Raw genomic sequence first — 15,160 nt, 5'->3', positions numbered from 1 at the left:
TTTGTATTTATAATCTGTCTGAAAAATCCATCTATTTCAAGACCTAAAGTGCTTTTTTCTTTTATAGATGCAAAGAAGATGTAGTATTATTGCTGGTCAGTCACATCTTCCTCACCACACGTTCTGTGCTTGTACATTTTGGGTTTTTTGTAACAATAATCTCACTGTTTTATATTAGTTTTTTACTGTTTATGATCTAGATCATTTGTTCTAACACTTCTGTATTTTCAGAAATGTAGGTGTTCCCTTTCTAGATGGGGAAGACTCGCATAAAGGGGTCGTGGCTTATTCACATAGAAACAACTAGTAAAGAGAAGGTGTGAGGCTGGCTTAGGTCTTGGACTCCAGACCCAGAGCTTTTGTACTGCATTCAAGTTTCTGCCATTTCTCCTGCCTAATGTATGGGGCTTTACAATTAGCCCTTGTTTGATTGGGCCTGTTTGATTCCCGTTGTTATTTCAGATTGTGACAGCCATTTAGGCCCTCCCAGATGTGCATTGTAGGGAAAACCTTTCCACATCTCTAGTATATTGTTATATAAAAACATTCAGAAGGAATAGCCAGAGCAACTAAGTGACCGGCACACGGTAAGTGCTCAGTGAATATTTGCTGTTGAATGCACAGTGTATCACTCAGTACAGGCTTCTCACTGTGTTGACAATATTTGAGAGTGTTTCAACGAATCATGGTTCTACCAAATTATATTATCATTCAACCCAAATAAGTCCACATTGCGCTCAAAGGTGTCATGAGAAGTTTTACCATTTTATTCAAATGAAGTACCCTACTACACATTCTTTTCAACTGCCAGTTAGCGATCATGGTCTACGAGGGAGAACAAGGCTCACCGGGCAAGGCTGGTGCTGCCCTCCTTCCTGAGCCCTGGATGAAATGTGCTAGTCTTCTCTTTGGCCTGCAGATGCTTCAGATTATCAGGGTAGTGACCCATTCTAAAATTCAGTCAGTGTAAACCCACCATCTTACAATGCTTATCTTTTTGAAAATTAAAACACTTCCTGTCCCTAGACATCTAAATTGCTCCTCTCCTCCAGGATTCTGTTGCTAAAGTTCCTGAATCCCTGGAATATAGTCAGTCTAGTTCAGGGGAACAAATACCTTCAGTTTCCTTTATGACTTGGGTTTCAATATATACCTCTGCCAAACTTGCTTAAGGAGGTAAGCACCTGGCATTTATTCAAAATCCTGTGCCCACATCCCTCCCCACAGGATTTCAGCTCACTTTTCTGGGTCAGGGTTCCTCCCCCAGAGATTGCTATGATATGCAAGTTTAAGAAATACTATTGTATACTATTTTGTTCAACTATATTTTGATAATTTTTGTCACCCACTAATATTCCACCACCAACTCAAATCCATGAACTTTCTGAACCTTGCTCTGAATGTAACTAAAAATGCCATTTTTTGGCTTGTTAGTGCTTTTTGCAATTCTGATTCAGGACTTCTCTGGGGGCCTTTCCACTCTTTGGCATTTATCCTTGTGTAGGTATCTGAGTCTGATCTTATTAGAAAGTACTGTGCAGCTCTTCATCTCTCTAATTATCCCCAGCCTGCCTTCTCTCATCAAAGTGTATGCAGGTGTCAAGTCAAAATTTCCATTCGGAAAACCAACCAGACTAATTTTTAGCTCACATCTTCAGAACTTTTCAAGTCCTAGGAACATACCTTTTTTTTTTTTTTTGCTCACCTTCAGGAAAGAGCTCAGGCCCTTGTTCAACTTCAGTAACATTCTCCTCCCTATCATAAATTATGTGGTAGCCTGTTGACATTGTCACAAGCTTCCTGGCAACTTTATCTTAACAATTTGAATTGGGTCTTCTTGTTGACTTTGTACATTTTCTTACTCTGTGGGTAATTGCGCCATTGACTGCATGTAATGGTAACAGTCTCTTGTTTTTTCTAGGTGGCAAACCATATGATTTCTTCTGACTCTATTTCATCTTCTACTGGTAGTTTCTGGAGTTCAAGCTCTACCCTTTGCAACAAGCAAAATGCACATATGTTAAATAAGGGAGTGCAAGCAGGTAAATTACTTGAATTTAAACATTTCTTTCCATCAAATTACAAGTAGCTGTTAAACATAAGATACTCAACCTCATACAAAATGAAGATTAACACCATACTCAAATGCCATTATTCATTTATCAGATTGGCAAAAATCTAAGCTTGATAGCAAGGATGTGGGCAAGAGTGTAAGGAAATACGCTCATACATTCTAGTGGGGGTATAAGTTACAAGTCCAATCCCTGTGACTGGCAGTTTGACATTTGCTGTCAAAACTACTTTCATGCAGCACTCTTTTACTTTTGGAATTTAGTCTGTAAATATACTGTGCATATGTGCAAAATGACAAATGTGTAGAATTAGCCACAAAGTTAATCTAAGTATTTATTATAACAGAAAATTAAATTCAACTCAATGTCCATCAGTAGCCAAATGGTTAAATTATTGTACATCTATATAATGAAATCCAACATAGGACAACATAGGTCTTTCTCTCCAACAATATGGAAAGATCTCCAAGATACATAATTAAAAAGAAAACGCAAGGTACAGAACTATATGTAGCATGCTACTGCATGTATTTTAAAAATGAAGGAAGGAAGAGAATTTGATTGCACAAAAAAAATTCTGTGGAATCATGGGGTTATAAACTGACTGAATGGAGGACAGGAGTAGAAAGGAACCTTTTCATTTTATGCCTTTCTATATCTTTTGTTTTATAAAACAAAAATAAACTGCCTTGATTCCCTGCCCATTCCAAGTCCTGTCTTTACACCTGTCAACCTCTTCCTTACCCGGGTGACTGCCAGTAGGACTACAAGCATTTACTGTCTCTCACTTGGGATCAGAACTGAAATCCTTTTCCCATTGAATCTATGTTAGTAATTAATTCTCTCTAATACCTAAACAGACTTAGACATAAAAACCGTCTTTCTTTCCTTCCCCATGCCTCCTTCTGTCTCCTCCTCTTTCTCTCTCTCAACCCCTTCCCGCCCCCTCCACCTTCTCTGCCTCACACAGCCCCAACCCACCCAGCAAAGGCAATAGACTGGGTTTTTCAAGCCTTAAAAACTTTGAATATACCTGCCAACTAAGTCTCAAGGCTGCTCCCAGAGACATCTGTGATCTTTCCTCTCAGGTAACTTGGAGATTGTGAATGGTGTCAGAAAACACACTCGAGATGTTGGGGTGATTTTCCCAACGCCAAGTTCTAGCGAGGTTAGAGTGGAAGAGGACAGTGATGTGACTACTTGGTCAGAAGAAAAAACAGAAGAAAAAAGGGTCGTTACCAGTTATCTTGGGGACAAAAAGTTGAGGAAGAACAAGCAGAGTTGCTCTGAAGGTCAGTTTCTAATTCCCAGTTTTGTTGCAGAAAAACTACTGAATTTTCCACCTCTCATAATGCTCGCATTCTTTTTTCTAAATGACTCTATTTTGACCCCATCTCCACCCCCAGCAGCACCATGGCAAGAAAAACAAACTTTAAGTGTCTAGCACTACAATTGCAGAGTCATACCTGCAATTAAGCAGACTCCTGGGCATCGTGATGGCCTCTAACAGCTGGCTCTGTGGAAGCCCTATGTTGTGCACATGTCAGTGATGGGAAAAAAGAAAAATCTTTTTTTCTTAAAAATATTTCCTATAGGAGTTTCATGGTTTGTTCCTGTGGAAAATATGAAGTCTGGTCCTAAGAAGGAAAACCTGCTCAAGCATCATGGCCCTGGTATCTCCTGGTTTGCACCAATGACCAACGTCAAACCCTGGAGGGAACCACTACGGGAACAGAACTGGCAGGGTCAGCACACAGACAGCCACGGGTCACCAGCAGGCCCAGGCAGAGGTCCACTGAAGCCATTTGTGAGAGCAACTTTACAGGTACAATGACATTGCATTAGTAGTTTTAGCCCTATGTTTAAGGGGGGAAGAAAGGGTGAGACACAAGTTAAATCTGTGTCTCAGAAGTACACAGAGGCCTTCAGAAGTACAGTCACATGACCCTGGTTTCCAGCACCTCCGTAGCTCATCTGTTCTCACTCTCATTGTTAATCAAAGGCTGCCTTACTCTGTTAACTATTTTAAATCATGTATCTGGGGAAAAGGTAATAGACAGGAAGATGTTGCAACACTGCTCATGGGGTTTGTAGACACCTGCAGGGCTCTGGAGGCTTCGTGTTTGCATCAGCCTTATATTTGTTCCTCAGTAACTCCTATTCCTGTTGAACACAGGGTTTAAAAGGTGCCAAGTCTCTTCTTTATAGGTCCCTTAGGAGCTTAAGGAAATGCTATTTAATGATATACAGGGTGGAGCAAAAGTAAGTTTACAGTTGTGAGTACATGTAAGTTTATTCTTGTATTATTTGTTAATTGTATTATTTTTTCATATGAACAACTTTAAACTCATTTTTGCCCCACCCTGTATTTGTTTGCAGGGAAATTTAAGATAGCACAATGGGCCAAGCTCTGTCCCATTTGGAAGAGTTGTAATTGCCACAGTCTTGGTTCTTGGCTTATTCCAAAGGCATTTCTTTGAACCCTCTGATTTCCCTATTGGAGTTCTCCCACACAGAGTTGTCAGATTATTTTTCAACTTGAGATCATTCCTAGAGAATAGAAAATATCTTTATAAATAGGCTCTTCAAATCTGTTGGTCAGATACTGTTTTCCTAGGCCCTTCAAGAGCAGACTGCATCACTAATGTGTGCACGGGGGCATTTTCTCCTCCTCAGGAATCACTTCAGCTTCACAGACCTGACTTTATCTCCCGCTCTGGGGAGCGAATAAAACGCCTGAAGTTAATAGTCCAGGAGAGGAAGCTGCAGAACATGTTTCAGAGTGAGCGGGAGGCACTGTTCAACACTGTGAGAGAATGGCAGGGCCATCGGGACCCCATGCGCCTGCTCCCTAAGAGAGGTACACTGTGTTCACCTTCCTGTTACTGGGCAAGAAAGGCAAGATCTGCTTCTTGCTAGGGCACACTGCTCGGTGCCAGGCCAGTTGCCTGGACAGAAAGTGACTCTGCTCGCTGAGACTTACATATCCTTAGGTAGCAGACCCTGCCCAGCTTAGCTGTCAGAACTTGCATGATCCAAATCAGCCCAGTTACTCTCGCCCTGTCACTGGATCTTAAAAACGAAAGTGTGCGGTGAGAATGGTGTTTTTATAAAGAAGCTCTGTGTCTGTGAGCAGGCTGGTTCCAAAAGTAGTATAATGTTTGTTTGTTTTTCATTAAAGATGGGGCAGACTCTAGGCTTGGCTACTTTATGGGTGGCAATGATATTAATAATAATAGTAGTGGTGGTAGTAATAATAATAATAGTTATTAGCCCTTATGTTTTACCCAGAGTTGTTCACATTTAATGCTTACAATACCTCTTGAGTCAGATACTACTAATATCCCTATTTTAGAGGTGAGAAAACTGAGGCAAAGAGAGATTAAGTACCATGCCCAAGATTACACAGCTAATAAGCTTGGATTTGAACCTAGGTGGGCTGGCTCCAGAATCTGTGCTCTTTACAGTTATGCTAGGTATCAGATCAATAAAATAATACATGAAAGCTGTGAAAATACATAAAATAATATATGAAAGCATGCCTAATGCTTTCATCACATTACCTATAAATTGGGCAGTGTTTCAGTTCACAGTCTAGTCTGTGCCACAGTGTTGTATCTTTAAGAGACTTAGGCTGCTGTCACAGTCATAGTCTAACCTTAGCCTTGGCCTTGGCCATTGGTGACCACCTAGCACTGTCAGCTCACAGTAGGGCCACAAAGTCCTAGCAGCTCTCTCACACAGCTCTTGCATACCATACCCTTCCTTGTTTAGTCACTATTCACCGAAAGTCCTTTCTTCTCTTGCTTAGGTTTCCTGGCTGCCCAGAAGGGCAGGCCTATTGGAAAGAAGGAAATGATTCAGCGGTCTAAACGGTAAGGCCCCCAAAATAAGAGTGTACTCTTCCAATTAGAAGAGTGCAGATCAGGCCAGCAAGCGGTCAAGAGCTCTGGCTTGCCCCCAGAATAAAGGCATTCTGCTCAAGTCAAAACATTATAAGAAAATTAGTTGCGAAAGTACTTTCTCACTAAAAAAGAAAAGAAAAATAGGTGGCAGACATGGTATGAATGACTTGCTGCATTGAAAATGGAGGTGCAGATACCTCATTAAGATGATACTTTCATCTCCTTTGGGTCAATATCCAGAAATGGGATTGCTGGATCATATGGTGGTTCTGTGTTTAGTTTTTTGAGGGGAAAACACTTTTCCATAGTGCTTTACATTCCCACTAACAGTGCACAAGGGTTCCCTTTTCTCTTCACCCTCTCCAGCATCTGTTCTCTCTCTTTTTTAATAGCCATTCTAACAGGTATGAGGTGATATCTCATTGTGTTTTTCATGAACAGTGACATATTTTTATTATTTTTTTAAAGATTTTATTTATTTTATTTACTTTTTAACTTGATCTTTATTGTATTTTTTCCACTACCATTTAGTCCCCTATATCCCCCTCCCTCCAGCAGTCACCACACTGTAGTCCATGTCAATGAGTCCTTTGTCCTTTTTGCTCAATTTTCTCCATCCCCTCACCTCACTCCCCACCACCTAGCTGTCATCCCGCGCTCTATCTATGAGTCTGTCCCCATTTTCCTTCTTATTTCAGTTTGTTCATTAGATTCCACGTATGAGTGAAATCATACGGTATTTGTCTTTTCTCTGACTAGCTCATTTCACTTAGCATAATGTTCTCCAGGTCCATCCATAGTGTTGCAAAGGGTAAAATTTTCTCCTTTTTTTACGGCCGAGTACTATTCCATTGTGTAAATGTTCCATAGTTGTTTTATCCACTCATCTACTGAAGGACACTTGGCCTGTTTCCATATTTTGGCAATTGTAAATAATGCTGCAGGGAACATAGGGGTGCTTATGTTCTTTCAAATTAGCATTTTGGGTTCCTTCGGATATTTCCCAGAAGTGGTATCACTGGGTCAAAAGGCAGATCCATTTTTAATTTTTTGAGGTATCCCCATACTGTTTTCCATGGTGACTGCACCAGTTTGCATTCCCTCCAACAGTGCGAAAGGATTCCCAGTGTCCCACAGGTTTGGGATTGTTGTGTCCTTGTTTTCATTTGCATCAAGGTATTTTGACTTCTTCCTTGATCTCATTGTTGACCCAGTCATGGTTTAATAACACGTTATTTACCTTCCATGTCTTCATGTGTTTTTCAGTGTTCTTCTTGTGATTAATTTCTAGTTTCATAGCATTATGGTCAGAGAAGGTGCTTGATATGATTTCAGTCTTCTTAAATTTATTGAGCCTTGTGTCCTAACATGTGGACTATCCTAGAAAATGTTCCATGTGTCCTTGAAAAGTATGTATATTCTGCTGCTTTGGGGTGAAATGCTCTGAAGATGTCAATTAAATCTGTTTGATCTAGTGTGTTGTTTAAGGCCGCTGTTTCCTTGATGATTTTCTGCCTGGAAGATCTATCCATTGAAGTCAACGGGGTGTTAAATCTCCAACTGCGACTGTATTTCTTTTGATCTCTCCCTTTACGTCCATCAAGATTTGCTTTATGTGTGTAGGTGCTCCCATGTCGGGTGCATAAATGTTTACAAGGGTTCAGTCCTCGTGTTGGATTGTTCCCTTTATCCTTACGTAGTGTCCTTCTTTGTCTGTTACTATAGCCTTGGTTTTAAAGTCTATTTTTTAGGATATGAGTACAGCTGCCCCAGCTTTTTTTTTCCTCTCCATTTGCATGAAATATTTCTTTCCATCACTTTACTTTTAGTCTGTGTGTATCTTTCAGTCTGAGATGTGTCTCTTGGAGGCATATATATATGGGTCTTATTTTCTTATCCATCCAGCTATCCTGTGTCTTTTGGTCTGAGCATTTATACCATTTAGATAAAAGATACGTGTATCTAAATGGCTTATCTATCTATCCATATGTATCTATCAATATAAGTACATATATATCAATATAAGATTGTTGATAGATAGGTATTTAACCCATTTTATTATTATACTATTTTACTCCTTTTTTCTTTCTCTTTTTCTTCCTCTCCCTAAAGCAAGCCCTTTAACATTTGTCCCATTATCGGTTTGGTGTTAACAAAGTCCTTTAACTTTTTCTTGTCTGGGAAGCTCCCTATTTCTCCTTTGATTTTAAATGATAGCCTTGCTGTGTAAAGCAGCCTTGGTTGTAGGTCATTGCTTTTCATCACCGTGAATATTTCACTCCACTCCCTTTTGGCCTTAAATGTTTCTGTTGAGAAATCAGATCGCAGTCTCATTGGTGCTCCCTTGTAGGTAACTCCCTGCTTTTCTCTTGCAGCTGTTAGGATTCTCTCCTTGTCTTTAAGCCGTGTCATTTTATTGATGATGTGTCAGTGTAGGCCTCTTTGGGTCCAACTTGTTTGAGATTCTCCTAGCTTCCTGTATTTGTACATCTTTTTCCTTCACCAGATTAGGGAAGTTTTCAGTCATTATTTCTTCAAACAAGTTCTCGATCCCTTGCTCACTCTCTTCTAGTAATCCAGAGGATTCAGGTGTTGTTACATTTCTTGTTGTCCAAAATGTTTCTTAGGCCCTCCACATTTTTTTTTAATTCTTTTTATTTTTGCTACTCTGACAGGGTGTTGGTTTTTTTTTTTTTTACCTTATCTTCCAAATCACTGATTTTATCCTCTGCTCATCTCACCTACTGTTTATTCCTTCCAGTGTATTATTTATTTCAGATACTTCATTCTTTATTTCTGACTGGCCCTTTTTTATGGTTTCTATGTCTTTTTTCATGCTGTTGAATATCCTTATAATCATTACTCTAAACTCTATCTGATAAGCTGCTTGCCTCTATTTCATCTAGTACTTCTTCTGGAGAATTATCTGGTCTCTTTCTTTGTCTTCCCTTTTGGTTAGCTTCTCTGTATTTCCCACCTTAGTGGTTAAACCATCAGTGATATAGCCTCAAGATGTAATCAGCAACCTGGCTTAAGCTCCACAGGGTGGGGCAGAGTAATTCCTGTGGACAGGGCTGTTGCTTCCCCTCAGGCTGATGCCACTTGGAGAGGAGTGCTCTGCCTAAACTAAGAAAGATGGCCTCAGCAGTATGCGGAATGACTCAGCACAGGCATCCTGGTGGCTGTTCCTTCAGTTCTCTCCCCAGAGCCACCAACCCCAGACTTTCCTCAGGCATCTCTAGTCCACTCTGCCCTCCCTCTGATGGACCCAGGGTAAGTGGCTGCAAATGAAATTTTGTATGTGAGCCTTTTGAGAGACTGTCTGCATCTCCAGCAGTCTCTTCCTGGCAGACAGAAACTCTGCTGCTTTTCACAGCTGGGTGTTTTCTGGGTTCCTTTCTGGCTGTGTTGCTAGGGGCTGGTGAGCCCAGCTTGGGGTTTAGACCCCACACTTCTCAGGGCGAACCCCCCTCAGCCACTGAAATACCCTGTGGAACTTCAGCTGCTGCCCATGGGAGCCCAGCCAGCCCTCGCACACCTCCTCTGCACTCCCTACCAGTCTCGTTGTGGTGAAGTGGTTTCTTCTGTCTGTCCTTGTTATAAGGCTTCTCTCCAGCTAGTGTTCAGTTGCTCATTCAGGATGATTTCTCCACAGTTTGGCTGTAATTCCAGATTGGTCCTGGGAGTTGGAAGTTAGTATAGCTTCCACTTACTCCTCCACCATCTTGGATCCTTCTCCACAAACAGGGACTTTTAAAAGTGTATACTTATTCCTTGTTGGTCTCTTTCCTGACCTCCACTTTTGCTTTTTCAGGTTGTGATCACCATCACTATGTCCAAAATGGAACTCCCCATTCTCTCCCATACTTGCTTGGGACACCCACTGACACAGCTAGAAAGCTGGGGAGCAGTCACTTTACCCATCACTGCGCATGCACCCAGCTTGCACATCCTGGAGACTAGGCTTCTTGACTGCTCTGGAACCTCTTCTCACTCCTGACGCGGGCCGGCCTGCACTCACAGATGACTGTGTTCTCCACCCCTGCTCTCCACCTTCTTTGATCTCTTTTCCACAGAGCCTCTCCATCATTTTCAATGATTTTTTTCCAGATATAGAAAATGTTGGCAAATATAGAGAAAAGTTGAAATAAGAAAATACATATCACTCACTCATAATCCTTTCAGTAAACATAACTCACACTATTCCTGTGTCTAGCAGGAGGGGGGGCTCTGCAGACACTTGTATTAGCACATAGGTTTTTCCGAAGTTACTGATTAAACTAATTAATATATACAGGTTTGAATATTTTCCCATAACACTAAAAATTTGAAACATCTGTTTATGCTTTGTACTAATTTTATTACATTCCATAATCTGTTTAACTATTTTTGTTGGAAATTTAGATTATTTCCAATTAGAGTGTATTTACCAAATGCATGTTCAATCATGTTCCTGGCTACTTAAAATCGGTGACACCAGTTCCTAATAGGACAGACAGAGCCCAGGTTTTCACGTTGCTATGAGACCCTCCACCACTCCCTCACCTTCACCCCATCTGCTTCCCACCTGCACCCCTAAACCCCTCTCTCTGAAGCTTTGACTTACCATTACTCCCTTCTCCTCCCATCCCCTTTCTGCTCCTGTTTTTCAAGATCCACCTCAAACTTAATCTCCTCTCTGGTCTTCCCTGACCTACTTCACTCAGAATAAGTTTTTTCATTTCCTGTAATATTGTGTAGCATTTTGGAGATATGACTGTTGTTGAACTTTCCCTCCATTATTTCCCTTATGTTTAAAAATATAATAGTAATACATCTTCATTGTCTCATATTAAAGATGTACATTTTTTGCATATAGACTGAAAAGCAGTTCATCTCCATCCCTTGATCCCACTCCTTTCCCAGAAGTAACTACTGTTGACAGGATTTTATTATGTTTTTATTTGTCTTCCCTTCCAGATCATAAGCACCCCAGGCCAGGATTCTTTGTGTCCAAGTGTCTAACAGGACACTGGGCACACAATGGGCCCAGGGCCTGACTGTGAGGGACTAAGTGCCTTGAGAGCAGTAGAGCTTAGGTAAGAAGACACCAGGTGCCTCTGTAGTCAGGTAACCTCGCTGCTTTCTGTCTTTCCACTGGTGCCGTTCCTAAGGATTTATGAGCAGCTTCCAGAAGTACAGAAAAAGAGAGAAGAGGAGAAGAGGAGACTGGAATATAAGTCACACCGGTTGCGAGCCCAGCTGTATAAAAAGGTCAGTCAGTCCTAGAGCGGGATTGGTCAGGTTTATCGGAAGGAAAAGAAATTGAGAGAAACACATCTAAGCTGTTTGAATTGACTGCATTTGGGGAGTGAACTTCAGCTCATAATGCATCGTATACCACTGCTGAAATGTAGAAGATAAAAGCACCTATGGCTAGGTTTCAAATCTAAAAATAAAAATGCAAAACTAAAAAAGAAACCTTCCAGGCATACATTTGGAAAAAAAACAAATTTCATCTTTGGGAGTCAATTTAGATGTATGTCATGGTAGAAATGTTGGGTTTTTATCGTCTAGTAGAATTGTTTTGTTTTGTTTTTAATTAAAAAAAAAATTTTTTTAATTTATTTTTAGAGAGAGAGGAAGGGAGGGAGAAAGAGAGGGAGAGAAACGTCGGTGTGTGGTTGCCTCTCACGCACTCCCCCACCAGGGACCTGGCCTGCAACCCAGGCATGTGCTTGGGAATCGAACTGGTGACCCTTTGGTTCTCAGGCCAGTACTCAATCCACTGAGCCACACCAACCAGGGCGAATTGTTGGGTTTTTATTCCAAAGTCCCAAGTGGTAGTTTTATACCTCTAGAACTTTTACAATAAACTGGAAAAAGTCCCATTGTAGCTTAAGTGTTGGCGGCTTGGGGAGCCAGAGCCTCAAGGCCACACCATTTCCTGCCCGTGGCCCCAGTGCAGTCAACGGTGCTGCAGATCCCGGAACTGCACAGGCCAGGGGACTTGCTAGCAATTTATTCCTTGAGAAACGAAATCAGCTACTGTGCCTGGAGGTCCATATCCTTCACTGTCCTGGTTTCTTCCCAGCCCCCTCACTTCACCCCAGGAGGACTCTGAAAGTCAGAAACCAAAAGACGAGTTCATACCAGACCGATGTGGGATTGGAAAACTGCTTCTGAAGCACACCCCAAAGCTCAGGCTGGGCCCCTCAAGTGAATAGGCCCCAGGCACTGTGTGTCATAGTGCTTGCGTGTTTGTGAACTGATGGATGGATCAGTCTATCAGGATTATAGAATATCTGTATCTACATAGAGATAATATTGATTATAGATCATCTTTCCTAAATACTTTAGAAACTATTTTTTTGTACAATTAACATAGTTTCTGTAGTTGGGGAAGATAAACAAGATTTGGGTAGAACCAACTGTCTCAGCGATATGTCTGAGGTAAGGAGTGTCTGTCTGCCTCTGACTGCAAGAGTTGCTAACTTCTTTCCTGCCTGTTTTTTCTTCCACAGAAAGTGACCAATCAACTCTTGGGAAGAAAAGTTCCCTGGGACTGACATAAAATTATTTTCTTCAGAGCCTTGGAATTTTATTTTATCACCCCAACGAAGCACATTCCTTACTTTTGATGAGTCTGGTTTAATAAAACTAACTCCTTATCCATGTGTAATTTAGAAGCAGTGACCTTTCAGTCTGCAGCAGAGTGGTGATTATTAATGGCTGGGAGCAATACTCTCTCTCTACAGTGGCCTTGTCCACAGGGATGTTTGTTACAGCGATATTATCTCTTAATTTCAGCCAAGAGTTAGTCCCTTTTTCTATGTGTTTTTATACTTTTAGAAAATAAATGACTTCTTATTGACTCATCGTAAAGCAAGTCACAGAGGGTCACTTCTTTCCCTTCTAGAGATGTGCAGGGGGCTATGCAGTGTCTCCCCTGAAGCACATGGGGAGCCCCAATCCAAAAGGTCAGTCAAGCCCTGGCCAGGTAGGTTAGAGCGTCATCATGATACACCAAGGCTGTGGGTTCCATCTCCAGTCAGGGCACATACAAGAGTCAACCAGTGAATGCATCAGTAAGGGGAACAACAAATTCTCCCTTTCTCTCTCTCTCTCTCTCAAATCAATTTTAAAAGAAAAATAAAAGGATCAATCAAAGGAAGGGGGCTGTGAGGATGAAATGTGGCCTTTCTTTACAACACACAGCTTGGTGTGGCACGAGCCCTGTCATGGGCTTTGCAGAGAAAGTGTCTAGTTAGGGTTCTCACCGGGCATACCCAGACTCCCAGCAGGCACAGGCATCTATGTCTGGTGCCTCCCTGTAGTCTCATCCGAACTGCCCCAGAAGCTGACTTTGTAAGCTGCGAAGAAAGGCAGCCGTTGGTGGATTTTCCTCCACTCACCATCTTGTTTGCAGGATTGGAGCGTCAAACCATTTATCATCTCACATAGAACCAGTGTTTATGATCTGGAAAACCACTTCTGAAAAGCAGGAGTTAATATGTGTAATAATGCACATAAAGCTCTTCATCTTGTGACCTGGAATTACAACCAAGGCCCAATGTTGAGCCAGAGAAGGTGCTCAGAAGCCTTCTTCGAAGTTCAGTGAAGCTCCAGCAGGGCAGTAGGGGCCAGTTGCCTCCCAGAAGGCTTCCTGAGAGAAGAGATCAAAGAGAAGGCCCTGCCACCAAGCACAGCTCAAAAGCTTTCAAATGGTGCCCCCTGGGCTGCCTCCCTAAATCAGAAGGAGGATGTGAAGAAGGCAGGGTAATTAACTACTTCAGGCCAGTTTACCTGTAAAATAAGAGCATAAATATTTCTGTGCCTCCTTTTAGCTCTCAAATGCTGTGACTGTTTGCACATATTGTTGGAAGTCATTACTCAGAATACAGACAAAGTGATAATTGTCTGGAAACCTGGGTCTGCAGGGGAACAGACAGGATGGAGTCCTTTTAAGAATGATGGGTGTGATTCTCTGTGCCTGTGCTGTGTCATCCAGGCACCTTCCCAGAGCTTTTAGGTTCAGGGTCTGGGAAGCCATAGGTCATACCCCAGCCAGAGCTTGCCTTGGGCATGCTACCACAGGGGCCCTGGGGAAGATCATTTTAAACAGGAGATTTACGGACTTGTTTTCACACTATACGGGTATTTCCCCAGGCCACCAGCCCCAGGCACAGTCAGGGTGCCAAGTCAAAGCACAGCATGGGGGAGGGGTGCTGAGAGTTCTCACAATGCGGTTTTCCTTGGCTGCGTGCTTCTTGCAGAATCTAAGCACTGGCCTTGGTTCTGTCCCAGAATCTGTTCTGCCGGCCCAGAGCTCAGGATGGTCTCCCCGCTGTGGTTCAGGCTGAGCACCTGGTAGAAGCCACAAAGTCACCACCTTGTGCCGTCACTCCTGTAGCTATGAGGCTGCTCTGCCCCCACCTCTGCCAGCCCCCCACCCCCAACAACCACACCAGATCTTGTTCTGAAAGGGCCTTTTCCTGTGCCTGTGGGGGTCTTGAGACTCTTGAATTGCTTCTTCCTACATCCAGTTCACACCTAACCTGAGAACTGGCCTCTTTTCTCCTGGAGGTCAGGCTCCAACCTCCTCAACCACCCCTCTTCCCTGAGGGCAGCTTCTGTTCCTGCACCTCCCCAATAAAGGCCTCCAGTGGCCATCTGAAGGTGTGGGCTGAGGAAGTATTCAGAGAAGGCAGAGTGTTTTACCTACGCATCACAGTGCATTTTACGTCCCAGTGACTGTACTGCACAGTTCTTAGAAAGTTAGGCCAAGCTGAACTGTTGACAGTCTTTATCTTCACTTGTTTGGGAGTTGGGTGATTTTAAACTACGTAGTTTTATTTTGACTGGCTGTGAACCCTTGCTTACAGCCCTTTACCAGTTTCTCAGTAAATACTCATGAATTCTGGTGGGGCTGAATAATAGCAATACTAATTTTATTGGCCTCTAGGGGGCACTCTTGGCTCATCTCACAGCTTCCCCACCACCATAACTCAAGATGAAGATCCTGATGTAAGAAAACTCCACTTCCTCCTGTAACAAGGTGTAGGCTAGGAGGCCCCAGAGCCCCCCCAAAGGAGGGACTTGTAATGGGTTCCAGAACTTGGGGTGTCTGGGAATATAGGATATCCCCTATAGGCCTGGCTAGGAGGAGAGAGACATGGAGCAGGGCCGTGGAGAGTTATTTTG

General features: G+C 42.4%; 1 protein-coding gene across 7 annotated transcripts in view; it reads left to right on the top strand.

Moving 5' to 3' along the window:
* ALMS1 (ALMS1 centrosome and basal body associated protein) overlaps window positions 1-13,255 on the top strand; it is a 167,493-nt gene extending 154,238 nt beyond the window's left edge. For 4 of the 7 annotated variants that reach the window (XM_053925855.1, XM_053925858.1, XM_053925857.2 and 1 more), the window contains 7 exons: window positions 1,922-2,042; window positions 3,161-3,364; window positions 3,668-3,897; window positions 4,749-4,932; window positions 5,884-5,947; window positions 11,131-11,230; window positions 12,481-13,254. In XM_053925855.1, the coding sequence (XP_053781830.1) occupies window positions 1,922-2,042; window positions 3,161-3,364; window positions 3,668-3,897; window positions 4,749-4,932; window positions 5,884-5,947; window positions 11,131-11,230; window positions 12,481-12,525 (948 nt within the window). In that variant the 3' untranslated portion in view covers window positions 12,526-13,254. Of the gene's footprint in view, window positions 1-1,921; window positions 2,043-3,160; window positions 3,365-3,667; window positions 3,898-4,748; window positions 4,933-5,883; window positions 5,948-11,130; window positions 11,231-12,480 lie in introns of all 7 variants that reach the window. The other 3 variants (XM_053925860.1, XM_053925856.1, XM_053925859.1) reach the window with 1 other exon arrangement.
* Window positions 13,256-15,160: the final 1,905 nt, after the last annotated feature.

This window comes from Desmodus rotundus, chromosome 5, assembly GCF_022682495.2.
Source record: "Desmodus rotundus isolate HL8 chromosome 5, HLdesRot8A.1, whole genome shotgun sequence".
Taxonomy (NCBI): domain Eukaryota; kingdom Metazoa; phylum Chordata; class Mammalia; order Chiroptera; family Phyllostomidae; genus Desmodus; species Desmodus rotundus.
Note: the sequence above shows the minus strand (reverse complement) of the source record. Positions and strands in the feature narration are given on the sequence as shown.